General features: G+C 38.0%; 2 protein-coding genes across 4 annotated transcripts; one reads left to right on the top strand and one right to left on the bottom strand.

Annotated features, from left to right (window-relative positions):
* Positions 1-190: 190 nt before the first annotated feature.
* hook1 (hook microtubule-tethering protein 1) lies at positions 191-12,936 on the bottom strand. 2 transcript variants are annotated; one of them, XM_067513444.1, is made up of 23 exons: positions 12,732-12,936; positions 11,451-11,536; positions 10,536-10,608; positions 10,032-10,082; positions 9,493-9,625; positions 9,255-9,322; positions 8,954-9,016; positions 7,748-7,831; positions 7,326-7,372; positions 6,250-6,444; positions 5,963-6,103; positions 4,741-4,942; positions 4,209-4,319; positions 3,808-3,895; positions 3,655-3,721; positions 3,427-3,567; positions 3,186-3,273; positions 2,748-2,779; positions 2,564-2,646; positions 2,324-2,424; positions 2,091-2,192; positions 1,917-1,985; positions 191-1,838 (listed from the first exon to the last, which is right to left on the bottom strand). In XM_067513444.1, exons 1-23 carry the CDS (start codon positions 12,774-12,776, stop codon positions 1,680-1,682), a joined length of 2,229 nt encoding a protein of 742 aa, XP_067369545.1. In that variant the 5' UTR covers positions 12,777-12,936; the 3' UTR covers positions 191-1,679. The 2 variants fall into 2 exon arrangements, with proteins under 2 accessions (XP_067369545.1, XP_067369546.1); XM_067513445.1 differs by lacking the exon at positions 7,326-7,372 and having other exon boundaries at positions 6,250-6,413; positions 12,732-12,934.
* A 2,183-nt stretch (positions 12,937-15,119) lies between these two features.
* On the top strand, positions 15,120-20,378 carry si:dkey-183n20.15 (RING-HC_RNF170 domain-containing protein). Of its 2 annotated transcripts, none has more exons than XM_067513448.1 (6): positions 15,120-15,441; positions 15,951-16,011; positions 16,665-16,773; positions 18,134-18,207; positions 18,292-18,402; positions 19,605-20,378. In XM_067513448.1, the coding sequence occupies exons 1-6, from the start codon at positions 15,413-15,415 to the stop codon at positions 19,944-19,946; spliced, it is 726 nt and encodes a 241-aa protein (XP_067369549.1). In that variant the 5' UTR covers positions 15,120-15,412; the 3' UTR covers positions 19,947-20,378. The 2 variants fall into 2 exon arrangements, with proteins under 2 accessions (XP_067369549.1, XP_067369548.1); XM_067513447.1 differs by having other exon boundaries at positions 15,126-15,441; positions 15,951-16,023.
* The last annotated feature ends 206 nt before the right edge of the window (positions 20,379-20,584 follow it).

Here is a 20,584-nt window from a genome sequence, read left to right as displayed (position 1 = left end):
AGGCAATTTAATAAACCGCTTCTACACTTTCATGTATGAAGGCATCAATGACACAAAATAAAAAAATGCATTGTCAAGTAAATGAGGTGTTGATATAAAATGCAGCAGATTTTAATGTATTTTTGCAGGAATTAATGTTTAAGCCATATTTTTTTTATTGAGGTCAAAGTGTGATCAATGCTACTCGGGACACTTTTAGAAAAGAATTTATTTATTCACAAGAAAACCAAAAGCACTAAATATTAACTCCTTTAATTTCCTGAAACCCCCTAATGTCATCCTCATCTCTCATCATTTATGCACACACACAGTGTTTGACCATACTTGTTATTACATAAATGCCATTGCTTTTTAATCAGCAATATAGAAGAAGCTTCCATTGCAAACAAACACACTGACATAAATCTTTTGGTCACAAATGTCAAAAATCTTGATAGGAGAAGGTCTCTTTAGTGTTACTGCAAACATATAGAGTGAGGAGGCAATCAACAGCCATTTCATGTTATATATATATCATAAATTATATTAAGATTCCTGAAGCTCAGAGAGCCAATAATCCACAATATTCTCTACAGTTGCTCTTCACTCTGAACTTTCACTAAATGACCTGAAAACATGTCTATTAAGTACAATCAACTGCAGTAATTAAAATTCTCAAGTTATTGTAACTTTTAGATTTTTACAAAAGGTACTAAATAAATACTTAACCTCGTCTTGACATTTGGATCAAAAGCTGGTGACAAAAATCACTTCACAGCTGTACAACTTTAAAGATTATATTCCTGATCATTATTATTAAATAAGATTCAAGGTATTCAGTGAAAATAAAGATCTGCATGCTGCCAGTAGAGAAGTCAAATCACACTTTAGAAATCCTGGATTTGTTATTACAGCACCTCAGAGGTCAATCATCTATTATGAATTGTCAGATTTTCACAGCTTTACCTTATGGGCTTGTTCCATTTTAGTAAAAAAATGGTGAATGATTGATGCTCAAATGCAGGTGGTGGCCAGCACCAAATATCACATTTACTTATAAGACAAAAAAATGCTTGTGTTTTCATTCACTTGTAGCTCTTTCACTACATGGGATGATAGTTCAGTGGTACAAACATTAACAATCATCTTAAGTCACATGTAGTTGGTGTTGGAATTCGAGTAAGCCTTTCCAAACAAAAAGCATGAGAGGGGACAAAAACAAGCCACACATTTCTACACATGATGGGGTGTAATTCTAGATAAAGAAGTTAAGCATTCATTTACATTTCTTTAATTCCTCACCACATTCACAACATGACAGGATATACAGTAAGAAAGCTGAGCTGATTATAGCGAGTACTGAGCTTCAGTCACAGCAAACACAGGGAAGAATCTAAATATGTTCTACAGTTAGTCTATGATTTAGACAATGTGGGTTATTTTTACAAGTGAGGTGAACACAAGTTGTGGGTCCAAGATCAGCTCGTCAGCCTCTGTGTTGAGGGACAATGTGCTGTGGTCTTAGCTGGGTTGTGTTTCATAAGTAAGTGCTCTCCGATTTCTCCGCCTCCCCCCACGCTGCTGACAGCAAATGTGTTTAAGGTCACTTGAGTGCTCACCTGTGGGGGTGGGGGGTGGGGGGTGGGGGGGGGTGGGGACTTTAGTATCTTGCCCTTTACTAATTTTGGCTCTGACAAGGTCTACTTAGAGGTAGTAGCAGGCACATTGATGGAAAGTGCCCGGCGTGGGGCATTTGAGACTTGCCGCTGCTGGGACAAGAAGGACTGACCAGGGGACAGCATGGAGGAGGTGCGGCCACTGAGTCGGGATTCAATGGCCAACTTCTGAAAGTTTAGACTCTGAAGATAAAGGACAAATTAGCAGGGTAGACAAAAGCAGGAAATAAAATCTGGTGACCTGCTGTAATTGTCTCTTACCTTGTTATACCAAGCTGTGACGATCAGCTTTTCCTCATTCTCCCTCAGTCTGGCCTGTTCACATTGACGCTAGGAAGAAGAATGAAATACGATTTAAAAAACCTTTTAAAACCATACTGTATTTTTGCATTACGTCTAACATTTAAAACTGAACAGGTTTAAAGGCAGATTTACTTCCAGGTTGAGAATCTGTTTGTCCCTGTCTGCCAACTGGTTCCTCAGCGCCTGGATCTCAGCTGTGGCTGGATTCAATTTTGGATCCAGTGCTCTGATCACCTACGAGAATTAATGGAAAAAGAACCTACAGTAAATACAGCACCAATTTGGCAAAACTTGAACTAGTGGACTCAACCTCGTCTTTTACCACATGAAAATACAAAAACACAAAGACAAACAATAGCACTCACATTGCGAGCTTTTTCCAGGTACATTTTGTACCTTTCTTCCATGGCCCGCATGTCATCATCTTTCTTCTTCAGTGCAGCCATCAGCTCATCCACTTTCATCGCTTTGAGCCAAACAGAAAGTCACCAGGCATTATTAGTGTGAGGTTAGTTTCTATTGATAGACATAATTTAGCTTTACTGACACTATATATTGACACCGTTTACGCTGGCAAAGCCAGATTTGTGATTGGCGAGACTAACAGGTTTGAGTGTTGTCAGGTTGAAGGTCCGCCAGCAGCTCTTTCTTCTTCATGATTTCGTCCTGAGCCTCATTTAGTTGGACCCTAGGCAAACAAAAGCTATTAACTTCCCTTACTGGAGAATATGGAAATTTATATTAATCTCTCTGCTTTTATCTTAGCACTGACCTAATTATTATACTTACATGTGTGCATCAATTTTCCGCTTCAGGTTTGACTGAAAATACAAAATTAAATTTACAACCAAATTCTAAAAAAGTTGGGACAATGTGTACAACAGAAAATATAACAGAATGTAATGATTTGCAAATCTCACCAACCCATGTTTTATTTACAACAGAACATAAACATATCAGATGTTAAAATAGAAAATCTTTTTATTAATGTTTTATGTTAATCATCAAAACTTCTTTGGAATTGGGGTTGTAGTTAAAGCACATTATTTTTAATGCAAAATAAAAAAATAAAGTTGAAAGAATTTGACCTTTAAATCCTCTAAACTTAAATCCTCTTGACTGAAGTGATAAACTAGTGTAGTTTTCTTGCATAATGCCATGCTAGCGCAAAGTCTAACATTCTAAGATTAACTCTGTTCGACATTTTCACTCCATCTAGACACTCACATCATCAGGTTTGGCAGCCTGACTCTGCAGAGCCTTTTGGAGGTCTTCAACCTGCTGCTGCAGCTCACTGATCCGCTCTTGAATCAACCTGTGGATTTATAATAGAGACAGATGCAGGAAGGATTATACATTAACATGACAGAGCTTACAATTGCTAACAACAAAGGAGCAGGCAACCAAAAAAAAAAAGTCACTTTTATCTCTTTCAAAGAGGTATATATATATATACTGTACTGTTAACCTGTTCTCAGTGTCCAGTTCACTATGGGTCTTATGTGCTTCCTCCAGATGGGACTGCAGAGCAGCAATCTTCTCACTCTCATATCCCCCCAGCTGCACCCTCAGCATCTTGTTCTCGTGCTGTAGCCTGATGAACTTTTCTCTGAAGAATTGCACATACAAATTCAGGATTCACAAAGAGCACTGGAGCAGAGAGAAAAATAAATCGTATGTCCTATATTCCTATTACCTGTATTCAATGGGTACTAATTCAGCTGCCAAGTTATCATTGCTGGGGCTGCCAGAAGGAAGCATTCCTACATGAAAAGATGTATGCATAATATAAAGTGATGAATGGATATGTAGCATCATTACTGTGAGACTTTGCTTTCTAGAGAGATACCTGCTTGAGAGAGCTGGTGCTGTTGAGCCTCTGTGCATCGAAGCTCTTCATTGATCTCTTTCAGAGAATCTCTCTCAAAGATTATCCTCTAGTAGTTGCATTAGGGTTGGGGAGAAATGTTAAAACCAAGTCTTGGTGTTTAGTACAGAGTGTTATCAAAGCTAGAGCTACGATATACACTCACTGGCCACTTTATTAGGTACACCTTTACAATCTAATGCACACAAATACTGCAGCGCTGCCATAAATTCTACTTTTAAAATGTTATAATTTCTCAGTTTTTAAATTGAAAATGTCAGAAAGGTAATAATTCTATTAAAAAATCATGGCATTAGAGTGTACAGGTGTACCTAATAAAGTGCCCAGTGAGTGTTTAAATATAAAAATAAAAGCTGACACACCTCTTTTTCCTTTATTACAGTTTCATGCTTCTCCTCCAACTTTTTCATCTCAAAGGCCAGGTTGTCTGCACGCCTGGTCTCCTCAGACAACTTCCTGTGTAGTTCTTGGACCTTTAACAAAGAAGGAGGGAACACATTTGCATAAAACAAAAATGCTATGAGGCTCTAAATACATTTTTTAAAGACTTACTAAGTGCCTCATGGAACTAATATCTCTCCTACACAGAAGATGAATCTGAAATTAGCAGTGATTTGTATTACATGTAATTTTAACCATAAAGCATATCTAAACACATGTGTGAAGGGGACATCACCTACAGTGTTTATGATTTGTCCACACCAATCAGACAATGAGTGGGTATTTAAAGGGAGGTATAGTTAATTGTGGGGTTGTCCCTGTGACTCTGTATACATGTAACTTTAATAAATTTCCACAAAGGGGATAAAATCATTACTACAACCTACACAGCCTGAGGTTTTTCACCACTCATTCTAGGGTTAGATTTTCCGCCATGCTTTACATAGCATTTACCTGTCTCTTATATGTCTCAAGCTGTGCACGGGCAGCATTGGCCTTGCGCAGCTCTTCCTCCAAACTGACAGTGTTTTGCATGTAAGTCATGTTATTCTCCTCCAGCAGCTTCATCTGCCTCTTCAGATCACCCAGATTCTCCAGTTTACGCTTATACGTTTCCACTGAGGCCTCCAACATCACCACGCGATCTGAGCAGGTCCTATGTGAGAAGGAAATAAATATGCAAATATCAATAAGAAATCTACTGAGGTTATTGATGTTTGTGCTGTCAGGGACTTGTGTACAAATAGAAAAAATAGATTTATTAGTGCTTAAGTACAGGTAAGGTTAAAATTATTAACATAAGGAACTATAGAACAAGTTCTGCATAATGTTTGCTTAATTCATAAAACTTCACATAATAAAACATTAATGGTCCTTTTGGTACATTTTGAAATGTAAAATACATCCTCAGGTTTGCTTCATACCAAATATAGTGGAGTGTGTTTTATTTTTCATTCATATTTTATTTATCATTGCAAATCACAAAGTGAAAGAAGCCTGAACATGTTCAAAAGTGAAAGATTTCGTGAAATCAGTGATACATCTTAATCAAGCCTAATAAATTTATAAGCAAGTAGTTTATTCCAGAGTTTTGTTTGATTTTATAGAAGGGTGAATGTGTTTGCAGCTAACTGTTGATTAGTTATTCTGCATTCAATAAACAGTAAAAGAGCACACACCAGCTTGGGTTTTGCATTCAAAGTTGAATGTTAGTGCAAAACCCCACAACCATTAATAGGATAAGCATTTTAGATAAACAAACATATTTTTTATATCTGTGAATAAATGTGTGTGACGTTTTGTAAAAACACTTCTGTATGTTTGGCAGTTTGTGCTTCATTATAACTGAGTAAATAACAGAAAGAAGCACTTTCTTTCGGTCCTGATGCCAAAAAACGTATTTGTGTATTTAAATATCGCTGCTCCCTCATACAGCTCTTCCTCTCACAAACCCTTTTTTGTGAAGGCCAACAAAACACATCAGCTAATTTCAGGGATTAGTTCTTAACTTATTTTCTTTCTTACCTAGCCCCATTGCCTGTTGATCTCTCATTAAGAGTATGCTGCTCTGTGAACGCTGCTTTTTATTCTTGCTCAAGTTTGTTTTTTTGCTCTTCTCACTGAATTAAAGATCATTACTTGACTCGATAAACTTACAGTACACGATCTCACAAACCTCAGGACATCCAGTTCATCTTTGAGAGCTCGAGATTCTTCTGCTAGGCTGGTGAGCTCATCATTACGGTGCTGAACTTCAATAAGCTGCTTCTCCAACTCTTCACAGTGAATGCGGTAGTCATCCTTAGCAGCCTCCAGCCTAAAAGATGCAAACACATGTATCTGTTCAGTCTTTTATATCCGTTTTTTAATCCTTTATTTATCCTGAAGCTCATAAAAAGCTCATTCCATCTGCAGGGAGTGTAACAGTACCATAGTAATATTAATCAGCAGAAAGTGACAAACCTGAAGTTTTCCTCTTGCAGTGTCTCCAGCTGTTGCTGTAACTGGCTGTGCTTTCTTCCTGAGGGTGTGCTGGGGTCATCAAATGTGTCGAGCTGATGAGCTCGGTCTGTTAGGACATCATTCTCAGCCAGTAAGCTGTTCCGTTCCTCCTGCAGAATGGCCACCTGCTCAGGTGCAATGAGATGTTGAGCAAATCTAGCAAGGGACATTGTTTTAAGGTTGAGATGAATTATATATACAAAAAATATCTGCAACAATCAGCATTTGTGATGTTTACTTTCTCTTTGGTCAATTATTTCATGCAAAGCATCAAACTCTTTGTATTGCACATAACACTCTCCCTCTCCCACCTGATGAATCAAACAGTGCAGTTAATCCATGATGGAAGCAAAGCATAGACAAAGTGCACTTTAGGCAAACATGTTAATATATGGTTAGTCAGTTTTACTTCTTTACCCATTAGTTCCCCCGTGTATTCGTTTAACACCAAAGACCATAAAGTGTTGGATTAAGGTGACAATGGTTAAAAGCCCTACATATCTGAAACTAGATAAAAACTGTCTGGCTTTGTCTTAGAAACTACATATTTATCTAGGATTGGACTACATAGTGGAAATCAATATAATAAAGATATGTATGCAATACATACTGCACAAACTCACAATATAGCAAACATATGCAAAATAACGTGTGTTCCACTATCATACTGTACATTAAAAAAAAAAACAAAAAAAAAATGTATTTTTTTATTGTTGTCATCATTATCACAATACAAGTCACCTGAAAGATATACAATCAAATAGAAATTTTGCTGAGCCATATCTCAACTTCCCTTTTCTTTTTCTATCTATCCTGTAAGCTTATGGAGATAAAGAGCGAATTGTAAAAATGTTATGTTGACAACAATTAATAATATAACAGTGAAAGAAAACTACAAAATATTAGACACACACACTGGACGACTTGCCTCAAACAGAATCCTGACTCAGTTGTCTGTTAGCGGATTAAAATAAACATTTGAGCAGTTGGTTTAGAGGGGTTTAGTTCTGGCAAATAGCCGGCCACGTTGAACTTACCTCGTTGCGACGAGTGTTGAGCAAGACTGGGGACTGAACAAATCAATCTGTCAAGAGTCCAATTGAACAGTTGATCAGTGACTATGCTAAATTTATTGTAGCTGTGCAGTGTTAAGTGAGGCCCAGCAGTGGCAATGTTTGGGCTGGTTGCCACATTGGGAACCATCAGAGCCGAGACTGTAAGCCCACAGTCTTTCTGCCACAGCAGCTCCAGACAATGAACGCCAGCATTAGGGGGAATTACTCGAGAGAGAACTCCCGCTCATACTGAAGCATAGGAATTTGTGTGTAGGGTGTGCAAACAGAGAGCTGAATATTGGCAAACCACACAGAAATTATTGAGGCTAGACAGCTGCAAACAAATCATATCTATGTACATTTATCAGAAGAAACTTGGAAGCAAGACGGGGCTCTGTATTCACCTGTATGTCCAGCTCCTGGCAGCGCTGGGCTAATGCATCCTTCTCTGTTAAAAGTTCAGCGAGGTCTTCCAGGGCTTGTTTTAGCTGAACACATAAAAAGAAAGCTAAACTGAGTAACATAACATTCACAAACTCCCACACACACACACCACAAGCAAACACTACAATACTCATGTCATAACGCTAGAAAGACATTCTAACCTCTTTAACCATCACGTCCTCTTCATGTAAACATGCATGCATGTTTCCTTTAGGAGGAGATATGTAACATAAAATGATCAAGAAATATCTGTGGCGCTTCTTATTTATTCAGGTTCTGTTATCCCACAGTTGCTTTTTCAGTGAATGAAACCTGGCTTAGCTTGAAATTCCAAGCTGTTTCACCTCTCTGATTTCAGCCCTTTGGAACGTCAGGAAATGGCCATTTAAAATATGTAATGTTACGTTTTAATTGAGCGAGGAACTACAGTAATTTTGACATAGTATCAATTGATAAATACCGCACCTTCCTATGCATTTAATCTATTCTATCTAAAAAAAAAAAAAAAAAAAAAAAAAAAAAAAAAAAACTAAAAACAAACAAACCTTCCTTTCTGCTCTTTTTTGCACTTGCATCTCATGAAATTGTAAACCCTGATGTTTTCTCCTTGACTTAGATTTTTGCTGCCTTGTACCTCACTTGTAAGTCGCTTTGGATAAAAGAGTTTGCTAAATGTAAATAAAATGATAAATCGGTTCCAACAAAATGTTATGCAGTTTATACAATGCTACTAAGCTAAAAGGAAATGTAAATTTAAAAAAAAAAAGATGAATCCAGCAATAATCAACTGATTTATAACTGATTAAACAACAATGTCACTCATTTAAAAAGGTGGTAAAATGGGTCAAGCATCTTGAACAAGTTTTTCCTTGCTTCTCTGTTTGAAATCACTATTAAACAAAGTTAGATAAACTACCTCTAGTCAAATATTTTATTAAACTTTAATGATAATTAGGGAATATATGTAATCACTGTATTTATTTTAGAATGTTATGTACACTTTAGGGATTCTTGTTGTGTTAAATTGGCTGTATAACCAATTTAACACAACAATAATACAATAATATTTCTTTGGTGTGGGTTTTTCCCAGAAAGTTATTATACATAGTCATTATTTAAATAGTACGTTCTCCCATTTTGAAGGATCCAGTAATAATAACACTAACCTGCTGTTCCAAGTCCCCTGACAACTCTGCACCAAATGGGGCCATGATCTCTTTACTCATGAGCTGGAGAGAAAAAAAAAAGTGACTGGGTTTATTACACATTATCATTAAAAAAGCTGCCAAGCCTTAACCCATTTTATCCTTACACAAGCACACACCCTCTGCCCTTCCTCGACAACTACTCCTGCTGAATCTGCTTCAATACAAGTTACAGCTGCTCAGCAAAACCATTCAGCCAAGCTTTTCTGGACAATTTTAATGTGTCTTATTCTAGCAAAACATGCTATCGAGATGGACTGACCTCCTGGATTGCTGTCATGACAACATGCTGCACAGACTCCTCCAAGGTCATGATGATCTGAATGTAGTCTTGTGAAGAAAAGAGAGATTCGTCAAACACACATGCATCATTTATTATTTTTCATCACCTGTGTGACACATCCAAATGTAACACTGTCTTCCTTATATCAACAATTAACACTGTTCGGGTGACGGCCTTAATCCAACTACATTTGTCGAGACACACAGCAGTCACATACCTTGTTTACGCTCACATCTGACAGCACAGCCCAGGACAAGCTGGAGCAGCCTACCCATCTCTACAGGGTGTGAATGCTCTGCTACCTTGGCCAGATCAGGAGAGGGGAAGTCTGAGATCTCCTGGGCTAAGACCTGATGGTACAGGGGCAAAGATTAAATTAGCTTGCTAGCTCCTTCTGAATGAAAGAATACAGTGAGTGAAACTGTACTGACTATAAAAGCTCCACCTTTCAACACAAGTGCAGTAGCAGTACAGTCTTGCTACAATTAAAAGTATTGCTCAACAAAATATTTTAATCACGTGTTGGTTTAGACAAATAATTTCCCAGACTAAAGTACCAGATTTTCAGCTTATGTTTTGAGCTCAACGGCACACCTTATTTTGCTCATGCACTTTGCACTACAGAAATACAGCTTACTACAACTCCCACAAGAGCTGGATAAACACACTGACACTCGGTGCATGCAGTTGTTTCTTCCAGTGATCCAACAACTGTCCAAATACAGCAAGGATATGGTGTATACAGCCACTACCTACCTCATTATAATAATTAATCACCATCTGAAGGATTTTCTTTAGGTTGTTCATCTGAGGGGATCACAGACACAAGATTATAGACTTAGTTTACAATGGATCTATGGACACCAAAGACACAGAACAAAGAATCCCTTCCTTAATTCAAAGTCATGCAATGCACAATCAAAGTGAAGCGGCTAAATGGATCATCATTCACTTAAATATTTAGACCTTTTTTCTGTTGTCACATGCCAAAATGTTATTTGAGATATAGGGACACAAAAATAAGTAGCAGGAAATGCAACCAGAAGAAAGGGGATGGCATGCAATTCACCAGAGGACTCAGATCGCAGGGTCAGAGCGCAGACTAAAGACAGGAACTGCAGCCCTGGAGCAAGTAGGAGGTCAGGGTCAAGAACAGTTGAGCAGGGTTGTAGCAAACAGAGGATTTAGCACACAGAGGGGTTTGGCAAATTATGAAGAAGAAAGTCAATGGACAGGTGGTCACAGGGGAGACAGCAATACCTTCAGTCTCCAGTTGTCCTCAACGTCTGTTTTGATACGACTGAGCCATTGATTACTAAACCATGCTGGGTCTCTATAGCACACACACAAACACACACGTACCATTAACAGAGAGAAAAAAGTTGATAGAAGTTATACATGCCCTAACCCTGCAACAATACCAGCATGCCATGCAAGGACAAGCTCTACCCTTAAATAATATTAAAATTGTTACTATTTAGCATTTCACCATATTTAAAGTATTTTAGATGTTTTTGGTGTGTTTTATGAAGTGCTGTCTATATTAAAATGCTATTCACTTCCTACATTTCTTAGAATGATTTGCAGTAATACTTGGGGTTTTCTCTAACTAAGCTCCTTTTTTTAAATTTTTTTATTTGACCTTATCCCGGGAGTTCAGGGTGGCCACAGCAGATCATTGTCCGCATGTTGATTTGGCAGTTTTTAGTGCCGGATGCCCTTCCTGACGCAACCCTCCTCCATTTCTACCGGCCTTGGACTGGCACTGGGGATGGGAATGGGCTGTTAGGGGTTCAGCTGAGCTACAGCCGCCCCTATTTCTAACTCAGCTATATGATGTATACTAATTGGACACTTGCTTGGACAGAATAACAGAGGTAGTATAAAGGTGTTGGGACAGTTTTACATAGAGAAAACTGAGCCTTTGGTAAGATTTGGTACTTTCTGAATAAAAAGGTGTTGCCTGAGGAGTAACTGGCAAATACTCTTCCTACAGGTGATTCTACAGGAGATCCCAGCGTGGCTCAATACGTTTATCCAAATATAAAAATAAGCCACTATTCAATTACTATGGGTGGCTGGACTTAATAAAACAGTTTAAGAAAGTATCCTAAAAATTGTGCATCCATCTGGAGAACCTTCAGGTTCTATTCCTGTGTGTATGTGTGCTCTCACATCTGATGCAGTGCCTGTGATATCGCTGCTCCAGTGGTCAGATCCTCCACTGTTCTGCAGGGTGCAGGAGTATTAAAGGTCTGCAGCTGTGTGACAAACAACACAGCAACATGAGGACTGATCAGCAATCCAAGCAAAGACACTGTTACGGAGATAGAGGCATGTGGTAACATTATCCATATTATTGCTGAAGGGTGCCTCCGCAGCACAAGAGATGTGCTGAGCTAGTGTGCCCGCACCTAAACCTCTATACAGCATCAGGTGAGAGTGAGAAGATCAGATGACAGGCTGGTGGGTGTATTGAACGAGGATAATTTAGAGTATAAGTATAAAATAAAAAATTGGCAAAGACACCACAAATAAAGAGAAAAGTCAAGACAAAGGCTATACTGCTTTAGTGGAGATGTAAATAATTCAAGTAGACACCAAGATCTAAGGTGAACTCTCCTACAACAGGCAAATATTTAGGCATCCATTTCCTTGAACTGACCAATTGTGTCCCATATAGACCCTGGTGTTTATATTCATTACCTGCATTAGCTCCATCAGTTATGAGTGTAACTTTATTTGTGATATCTTTCCTCTACTTGTAGAAAAGGTTTTTGCGTAAAATTCCTGATAGGGTCACAAACCTCTTACTTAGTGATATACTGATAATTAATTAATTAATGTAAGAATCAAATGTTAAATGATCCTGACACAAGATCTAAGAAATCTCCTTTTACTAACCTACAGGATAGCAACATAGCTTCACACCTCTCAGGAGGAACAGGTGCAGCAAGGCGAGCAAGCTCTGCTTTGTTGTTCTAGGCTAAATTAATGCACTAAACTATTGCTGGTGTTAGCTGCCTTTAATCAGTTACATAACCTTAACAAAACATCCAAAGGGCGTCATTCCGCAAACATCTCCTGGTTAATTGGATTAGTACTCTAAATCCAGCCAGGACCATCTAAACTGAACGATACTGTAGTCTTCGTACACACTCAGAGGTAACTTTATAACGTCAATCATTAGACTGCAGTATGTGCGACTTACTCCCTGCTCCTCACACCTAGCTAAGTTACCTGTGGACTGACAGCGCTAAACAAACCCGATCTGTCAAATAAAAAATAATCCCTGTAATAGCGACCTAATAGGGTTACTACTGTTTGACTATCCGAAGACCACGTCCTCTGGTTCATATGCGCCAGCTGCTGTTGAAGAGTGTTTTCGCTAACACCTCCACCACCACAAACAGGTAACCAATTTTTTTTTCTTCTCACACGAGCCAAAAAACTCACCCATATTATGAGGCTCTCGACCAGTGCCGTTTTGTTTTCTTCCATTTGTTCCGTTTTAGCAAAAAGCTGGAATATTTTCCCCACCTGGCAGCAAAGCTCTTCCGCTCCTCTGCATTTGACCTCACCTGGTAAATCCCGAACGATAAATACGTAAATCGGAGACTAAAGAGGGCCGCTCAACCAAGACTACGAACGTAAAATCTACGTGAATGGTGCAGCTTCCTACCTCTTCGACGCTTACCTTCTTGAAGCATTACGATCCAATCGGCATCGAGATTTTGGATGACTGATGGCTGGTAAAAACCAATCATCCAGCGCGAGCTCCAGTTTGTGCACGCCTCCTTTATTTGGCCAAATTCAATTCAATTATTTTGCATGTCGGCCATGAATAAGTTGTAGTTGTAGGCGTGTTTCTAGGCAATGGTTAAAAGATGAGAGAAAACGATTTTATGCACATTACACGGGTAAAACCGCTGTTAACAGGTAGTGAAGGAGACATATTGATAAAACAAATTTAACTTTACATGGGCAAATTTTAAAGTGTCCTTATCATTATCTAACTTTTCGTCTTTGCTTTCTCAAGAAGAGATGTAGTCTATTGGTAAGGATAATTTGAACTACTTTAGAAAGCATTTTGTTGGCTACTGTAGTAGGCACAGTGAATCATATTTATAAACTATATTTATTTCAATTCATTAGTGTAGATGAAAAATACATAAAAAAATGTAAAATGGTATAGTACAAAAAATCTGCAGTGGGGTGGAGAAACTTTAGGCATTTTGATTCATTTTCTACTTTAATTTAAAAAGTTGCAAAAATCTACATTCGAAATTGCCATTTTAATTAAAATTTTTACTTTGCTTCCTTTCATATTTTTTATCGACGGAGAAGAAGAGAAGTAGGCTTTTAGACTAATTTGAACTAAATATTTTTAGGAAGTGTAACCTCTGCAATACATCATATTTTATTAATTTGCTTTTTATATGTAAAATGTAACAGGGTAGAAGTGGTCAGTGGTGTAAAATGATAAATATACAACTAAAGTATAAAAAGTACTCTACCCAATTTATAGCTAACATTAAACAAGCTATTTAAGGAACTTTAGTCACCTTTGTGTTAGATCTTTTTGTTTGTTAATTTCATAACTATGTTGTTTGTTTGGCCTCATCCTGTTTGCCTGTAGTACAAATGACAGAACTTGCTCAACCAAGATAAAATCTTAATTGCACTTTGTTTCATGTTTAACTATCTGACCCATAACCTGATGCTCTAGGTGACTGACAGAAACCTGCACTGGCAGCTTTCCAGGTGCTGCTTGGAGATTAAAATTAAAAACACTGGGAATGTTAATCTCTTGTATTACATTTTATAAGCCATAACACCCAGAATTGTTTTTGTGTTTTCTATAATGAACACTGTTCCCAGACAGCCAATAAAACCGACAACAGGCCAGCCTTTGTCTAAATTTAAATCCTCTGTCACGAATACTGTAAACCTTCTAATGTTATCAGTTTGTATATTTCACATGACTAATGAAATTCAAAAGCTACAGTGTGTTTTCAACACTAATGGCTGTAGTCATTTAAGATAAGAAAACTCACATGTGCACATGAAATATTGAGCCACAACATGAAAAATTCCAAAGCAAATCTCATAGAAGATCAGACTGGATAATATGTAACAATTGGTTAAATTTCAGTGCTATGGTTTTTATGTCACATGCTTCTTAAAACAATGTGCCTATGGCCTAAGACTGAACTCAATCTATGTGGCCTGTAAGATCTCTCTCTCCCCAGTGTTTGGCTATCAGTAGGTGAGTGGCCTCTGTTTTATCTCCAAATCCCAGACACTGCAGAGACCCTGGCCTTTACTGACCGTTGGCTGCTATTTTTAGACGACCTAAATCACAGTGACCCTCACTCTGAAGCTTCTACCTGAGGTGAAGGGCTTGTGCAGATATTTGCCAAGATATCTATTCAATAGCCAACATGTGATCAAATGTTCTCTCACACATTAAAAAATACAGACAATTGCTAAAACACTGGAGTATCTCTGACATTTGACTGACAAAGTGATCAACCCTTTGACTTTCCACAAAGGTGCAGTATGAGAATAACATTTGAGAAACTTTTGATTTCAGACCTTCATCCTTCTTATTTTCACACTAGAACTCAGTCTGTAGTTCTACTGCCAGTAACAACCAAACACATTTCACTACCAGTTGTTTATAGTGAGAGATGATTTATGAGTAGCAGGGTTGTTGGCAGAGTAAACTTTAGTTAAATGATTGACAAAGACAAATCTAACCAGTCACAGAGTGGGAGGAACCTTTTCTAGCTTTGATCAGGTGACTTAAATAGTTTTCCTTTGACCAGAGTGAAGGGGGAAGGATGTAAATTTTTAGATGAAACAAATTGACTTTAACACTAAAAACTGATCAGACTACTGTAAAGTTTGGCAAGTGTGTGTGGAGTTTCCAGTGATGTAAACAGTGCTGCACTATTGGTCTGAGAGCACTGATGCTCTCTTTAAGCAGGAAGACCAGTGACATTGGAGGGCATAGTTAATCATTAATAGGTAGTTCCAATTTATTTTGTACAGTGATGCTGTCAGGAAGCACTTCACTTCCTGCTCGGAGACAGTGAGTACCTGTCAACGGCTGTTCCTGGATCAAATACAGTATGTGTCAAAACCACAAACATCAGGGCAGGTGAGTCTCATTTTACGCTATCTTGCAGTACTAAATGGATTTTGCTTGACTTTTTAGAACATAAGTGGGATTGTGTAGTATAACCACGCTGGTAAGAGCATTGTAGTTTGCGGTTTAGAGGAAATTCGAACATGTTTCTTGGAGATAAAGTTAAATAAACGTGATTTCAACTTGTAAAAGTTGTAAAATTACTCCATCGTATCTGTTAGACATTAAAAGTGTAAGGTAAAGTGTCAAGTAATTTATTAGAGGAAATTGTGGAATATATGCTCGAGGTATTCATCCCTTCAAGTTCAAAGTCTTAATAGTAAATTTTAAAGCTGACTAAATGGTCTGTTTTGATAAGGTGCTTACTCTCACTGTAAATTAAATAGACCAAAATGTGTTTGTGAATTTCACCTAATGAAAAAATTTATTTCACCATTTATTTCTTACATTGTCAGTTGCATCCCAAAAATAAATGCCAGTAATTTAAGTGTTTTTATCATTTTTACCACATCATGTTGCAGACAGGACCATCTCCCCTCCGAAGCTCCAGTGAGTCAGGGTCATCTGGGGTCTTCAACATATGTGAGCCACATGGTAATAGATTCACTTCACATACTCTCTGTGTATTTTTGTCTTTTGACTTCTTTTAAAGGGCTACATCCATCTATCCATCCATTATCTGTTGGCACTTATCCAGTATAGGGTCACGAGGGGACTGGAGGCTATCCCTGCTGTCATAAGGCGAGAGGCGGGGTACACCCCGGACAGGATGTCAGCCTATCTCAGGGCTGAAGGACTACATAATTTAAAAATATTATATAAAACATATATATATATATGAATAAAAGTTCATAGCAGAATTTAAGATATTTTTGTATCTGTACTTTTCATTGGACAGTCACACATAGTACAAAATATTATTCATATATTAATTATATTAATATTGTTTCTGTAATGGTCAAAAGTCTGCTGTAGGAAGTTGCTCCCAAGAAAATAATGATAATCCCCTTGTTTACATAGACCTAATCAAAAGTTCTAAACACGTACTGTGGATTTATTATACTGTATGTTGTGAGGAATCATGCTCACCATTACACTTTTTAAAGTGCTTCATATTTTCTTTTTCCTCCATCCTCCCTCCTTTTTTATTCATCATATTTCCTGCTTTCTTTCTTTTTTTTTTTTGGTTGCTTTTTGCTTAACTTTTGTGCTTTATTTTCTTCTTATGTTTCCAGGAATCTGCTCAGTTGAGTCTATCCACAAACCAGCGAGACTGGCAGTGTCCAGTCTGCCTGCAGACGGCTTGCTTCCCAGTCCAGACAAACTGTGGCCATTTGTTTTGTGGTACGGGATTGCGCACGCACACACACACACACACACACACACACACACACACACACACACACACACACACACACACACACACACACACACACACACACACACACACACACACACACACAGACTTTTGAGTGCATTTAATGATTTTCTTCAACTCATCTGTTACATCATGTGTTTAAATCATTCACGTCCCTGATTGGCCGATCAGGGTACCATCACTGTGCTGCAGCTGTGCACGTCTCAAGCCTTCAAGCCTCTCTGTTCATCTTTCAATAATTAACTGTTACCATGGTTTTCCAACTCTGCCTCTCACTTGGTAGAATTACTTCAGTTATACTTCTCAAAGGTGTATGTTTGTATAAGATGTAGTGCGGCTCTTCACAAAACTCAAATACAGCTGTTTAGAGAAATACTTCAAATCCAATTCCAAACTTTAAATTCAAAGTGGATTTGTACATGTATAGTACATCAGATTGTTTCAATTTTATGTTGTAAAAAACTGAGTAAAACTTTTTGGATAGTCCAGGGTTGTTGCTCAACTATCATGTTCAATAGTGTGTTATATGACTAAATACATCATCCTACTTTGACTTTCCCTCAGCCTTAAATATCCGATCAACGGTGAGTCACATTAAAGTCATTAAACTGTGTAGTTATAGACACTTGATAGTGTGACTCGAAGTTATACTTCCAGGAAGAGGTACAATTGCACCTTACACCCAAAGAGTACGTGAGGAAGCTCTAACTTGTTTAAATTTATTATCTGTCTCAGATAATAACACCAGCAGCCTATTTTTATTCCAGCACGGTCTCACCTTTACAGTAAATTACTGCAGTTAACACTAAACCTGTCCCACCCTGTCTGTCATCATATCTCTCTCAGTTCTTTGCGTACTTGTCATGCCTGAATTAGTTTCACAGTTATGCTATAAAAGAAATATCCTATGGCTACACTATGTACAGTAATTGTACAGTAGTTTGGTTTAAATCTGTTCATAATTTATTTGCACTATATCCATTGCACTACTGCCCACCATAGCCTTATTTATTGTTAGATATGATCTATTTCTTACTTCTGTTTATAGCTAACCACAGCCTTGTATATCATTGTATATATCCATTTTCTTTAAATTTCTGTTTATGTACATGTCCATCTGCAAAATACTCTACAATTCTAACTTATTATTTATGCAAAAACTGCATATACTGCTTTTGCTGCTATTGCACTTCTGGTTAGACCTAAACTGCATTTCGTTGCATTGTACTTGTACATGTGTTATGACAATAAAGTTGAATGTAATCTAATCTAAATAAACTGTTAAATGTTTCATAGAAAGGTGCTGATTCGTGTTTTTTTCTGCAGCTCCCTGTCTAATCACCTACTGGAGACATGCGTCCTGGTTGGAAGCAATCAGCTGCCCGCTCTGCAGACAGAAGGTACAAGGTGGATGGTCAGATGTCAACACAGTCAATTCAGGAGTACTGTATGAACGGGACTTTAAAATCTTTATGTCTTTCCAGGTCAGTGCGCTGTGCCGTCTATTTAACGAGAGTCGATCAGACCAAGAGTCAAAGGAAGTTGTTGGGGAAATTACAGACTACAACAAACGTTACTCTGGAGCCCCACGACAGGTGAGTACTGCTCCAGCAGATGTAACATCTTTACATGCCAACAGCACATATGTGTAAAATTTTTCTAAGCCTTTAATGAAAGTGTTTTGTTATTAGAAATTTAAATCTTTATAGTTTTTTTCCCCCAACTCTCCACCCCTCTTCTGGGTCTGGCTGTATGAAAGTATGAGGGCGTGCAACTTTCTTTCTTTTACAGCCTTTAGTCTAACAGATTAGATCATGTGAAAGACGAGAATTCACCCACTTGTCCCAATGATAATACGTTCAGTAACAGGAATACTTCTTACACAACATCGAGGATTTATTGTTCCATACAGCCACTAATACAGGACAAAGGAGGTATCTGGTTAACACAACTGACACACCTGGTTTCCCAACCTTGAATGCGGATTTACTTTATTTTGGAATTTACTTGCAGCATATAGATCTCATTCACATAAATAAACACTCTTGCATGGAATACACAACGGGAAATATTACAGTCCTATGGGAAACATCTCCGAATAATTTTATTGAATAGAAACATCAGAACTTGGCTCAGTAACAGGATTGCCCATTTGAGCAAATTAAACAGAAATAGAATTTGACCAATCAACAAATGTAACTGGATTGTTCAGCTATTTCCAGTCAACTCTAATATTTCGTGTCACTTACCCACATTTGGAAATGGGAACAACTCTTTTTTTCCTCTTCTAATAAATCATTGTCCAAAAAAACTTTAACAAAGCATAAATGAGTTCTCTCATGTGAACCTGAGCTTAAGTCTAATAAATCTACAATGCAATGCAACAGAGATAAGAGCTGGGTATCTTGAAGTGACCTGTGCAGTGATGGAGTTTGGTCTACTGTACATCATTTCCTCTAAACTATACAAATATAATTAAACCATATTAAAACAGTCATAGCAATGCTGTTAGAAGCAGTTGCCACTACATACACTATATAAAATTACATATGTTTAGAAACAAACTTCTTCTCTCTTCTGTATTACATGTTTTATACATCATTTGCTATTGGTTTACAAATACATTTTAGATAAATTTGGAATAACTCCTTTCATAGAGACAGAAAGATAAAAAACTAACATTCTGAATACAACAATGTGGTGAGAAATCTTGTGTTGGGTACATACAGGTTGCATCTCTTTCATTAATTAATATTCAGTATTGTCCCCTCTCCTACAAACTGATGTTACCCCCCAGGTAACAGACTACCTGTTTGACACCCCCCGGCTGCTGCAGTTACTAGGCCGGAGCCTGAGCACCATGGGAGGGCTTGTGTGGCTGTTTTTCTTCAGGGTGATCCTGTGTTGCATTGGGACCATGGTTTCTATCTCGTCCCCTCCTCTGGACCCTGTCTCCTCGTCATCAGCAGGTCCCCTGGAGAAAGACCCCTCCCTCTGTGGAATGCTGGAGGTCATGGATGACCTGGTAGTGGTCATCCTGCTCCTCATCTGTGTTATCAACATCAACCAGCAAATGGCGCCAGAGACAAGAAACTCGACAAATGATACCTCACAAGGACTAATGGGGAATTCACTGTAGGCAGATGCTGCCGCAGTGTCAGCACAAGCTGTTTGACATATACTTTTATTGGATTTCTTCCTTCTGGCTGTTGCAAGTTGGATTAGTGGACACAAGAATATTGACAACATCTGAGCCTCTCAGACTGTGGACTTCAGGCCTGTTTGTCAAGTGTTTACAAAGCCTGTGTGAAAGTTTTATGTCAGATACAATGATTATGCAGTGTGCTGGTACAACTTTAGTCTTTTTAATCCATATCTAATTAAGTTGTCATTGTCAGCACGTTTGAAGGAATTTAGCGGTTTTAAATTGTGAATTTACATTTTACCCCCAAAACTGACCAGGCATTTCTATTTTTAATTGGGCAACCAGAAAACTCTCAAAAGGTACCCACCACTAATAGTGACATCCCTGTAAACAGCTTTCGGTGTAAAATAAATATTTATTGTCTTATCTGTCTTTTCTTTATGGCACAGCACACTACTTGTTTAGTCATCTCAAGGCACTTTACATAGTAGATAGAGGACCTTACCGTACATACAAGTCAAGTCTATACAAATGTAGAGAAAACCCAACAAATCACCTTAAGCAACCCCAGCAGAACCAGGGTGAGTGGCCATTTGCCTTGACCGGTTGGGATGAGTGTAAACTAGAGAGGG

The sequence above is a fragment of the Channa argus genome, chromosome 8 (genome assembly GCF_033026475.1).
Source record: "Channa argus isolate prfri chromosome 8, Channa argus male v1.0, whole genome shotgun sequence".
NCBI classification, from domain to species: Eukaryota; Metazoa; Chordata; class Actinopteri; order Anabantiformes; family Channidae; genus Channa; species Channa argus.
Note: the sequence above shows the minus strand (reverse complement) of the source record. Positions and strands in the feature narration are given on the sequence as shown.

Excerpts from the sequence above, each read along its gene's own strand:
- hook1 (XM_067513444.1), bottom strand. The coding sequence starts at position 12,776 with ATGGAAGAAAACAAAACGGCACTGGTCGAGAGCCTCATAATATGG. Across the intron at positions 7,832-8,953 it reads CAGGGGACTTGGAACAGCAG|CTAAAACAAGCCCTGGAAGA; the intron begins GTTAGTGTTATT and ends TTATGTGTTCAG. Across the intron at positions 2,193-2,323 it reads ACCTGGAAAAAGCTCGCAAT|GTGATCAGAGCACTGGATCC; the intron begins GTGAGTGCTATT and ends TAATTCTCGTAG.
- si:dkey-183n20.15 (XM_067513447.1), top strand. The coding sequence starts at position 15,413 with ATGTGTCAAAACCACAAACATCAGGGCAG. Across the intron at positions 15,442-15,950 it reads AACCACAAACATCAGGGCAG|ACAGGACCATCTCCCCTCCG; the intron begins GTGAGTCTCATT and ends ATCATGTTGCAG. Across the intron at positions 18,403-19,604 it reads ACTCTGGAGCCCCACGACAG|GTAACAGACTACCTGTTTGA; the intron begins GTGAGTACTGCT and ends GTTACCCCCCAG.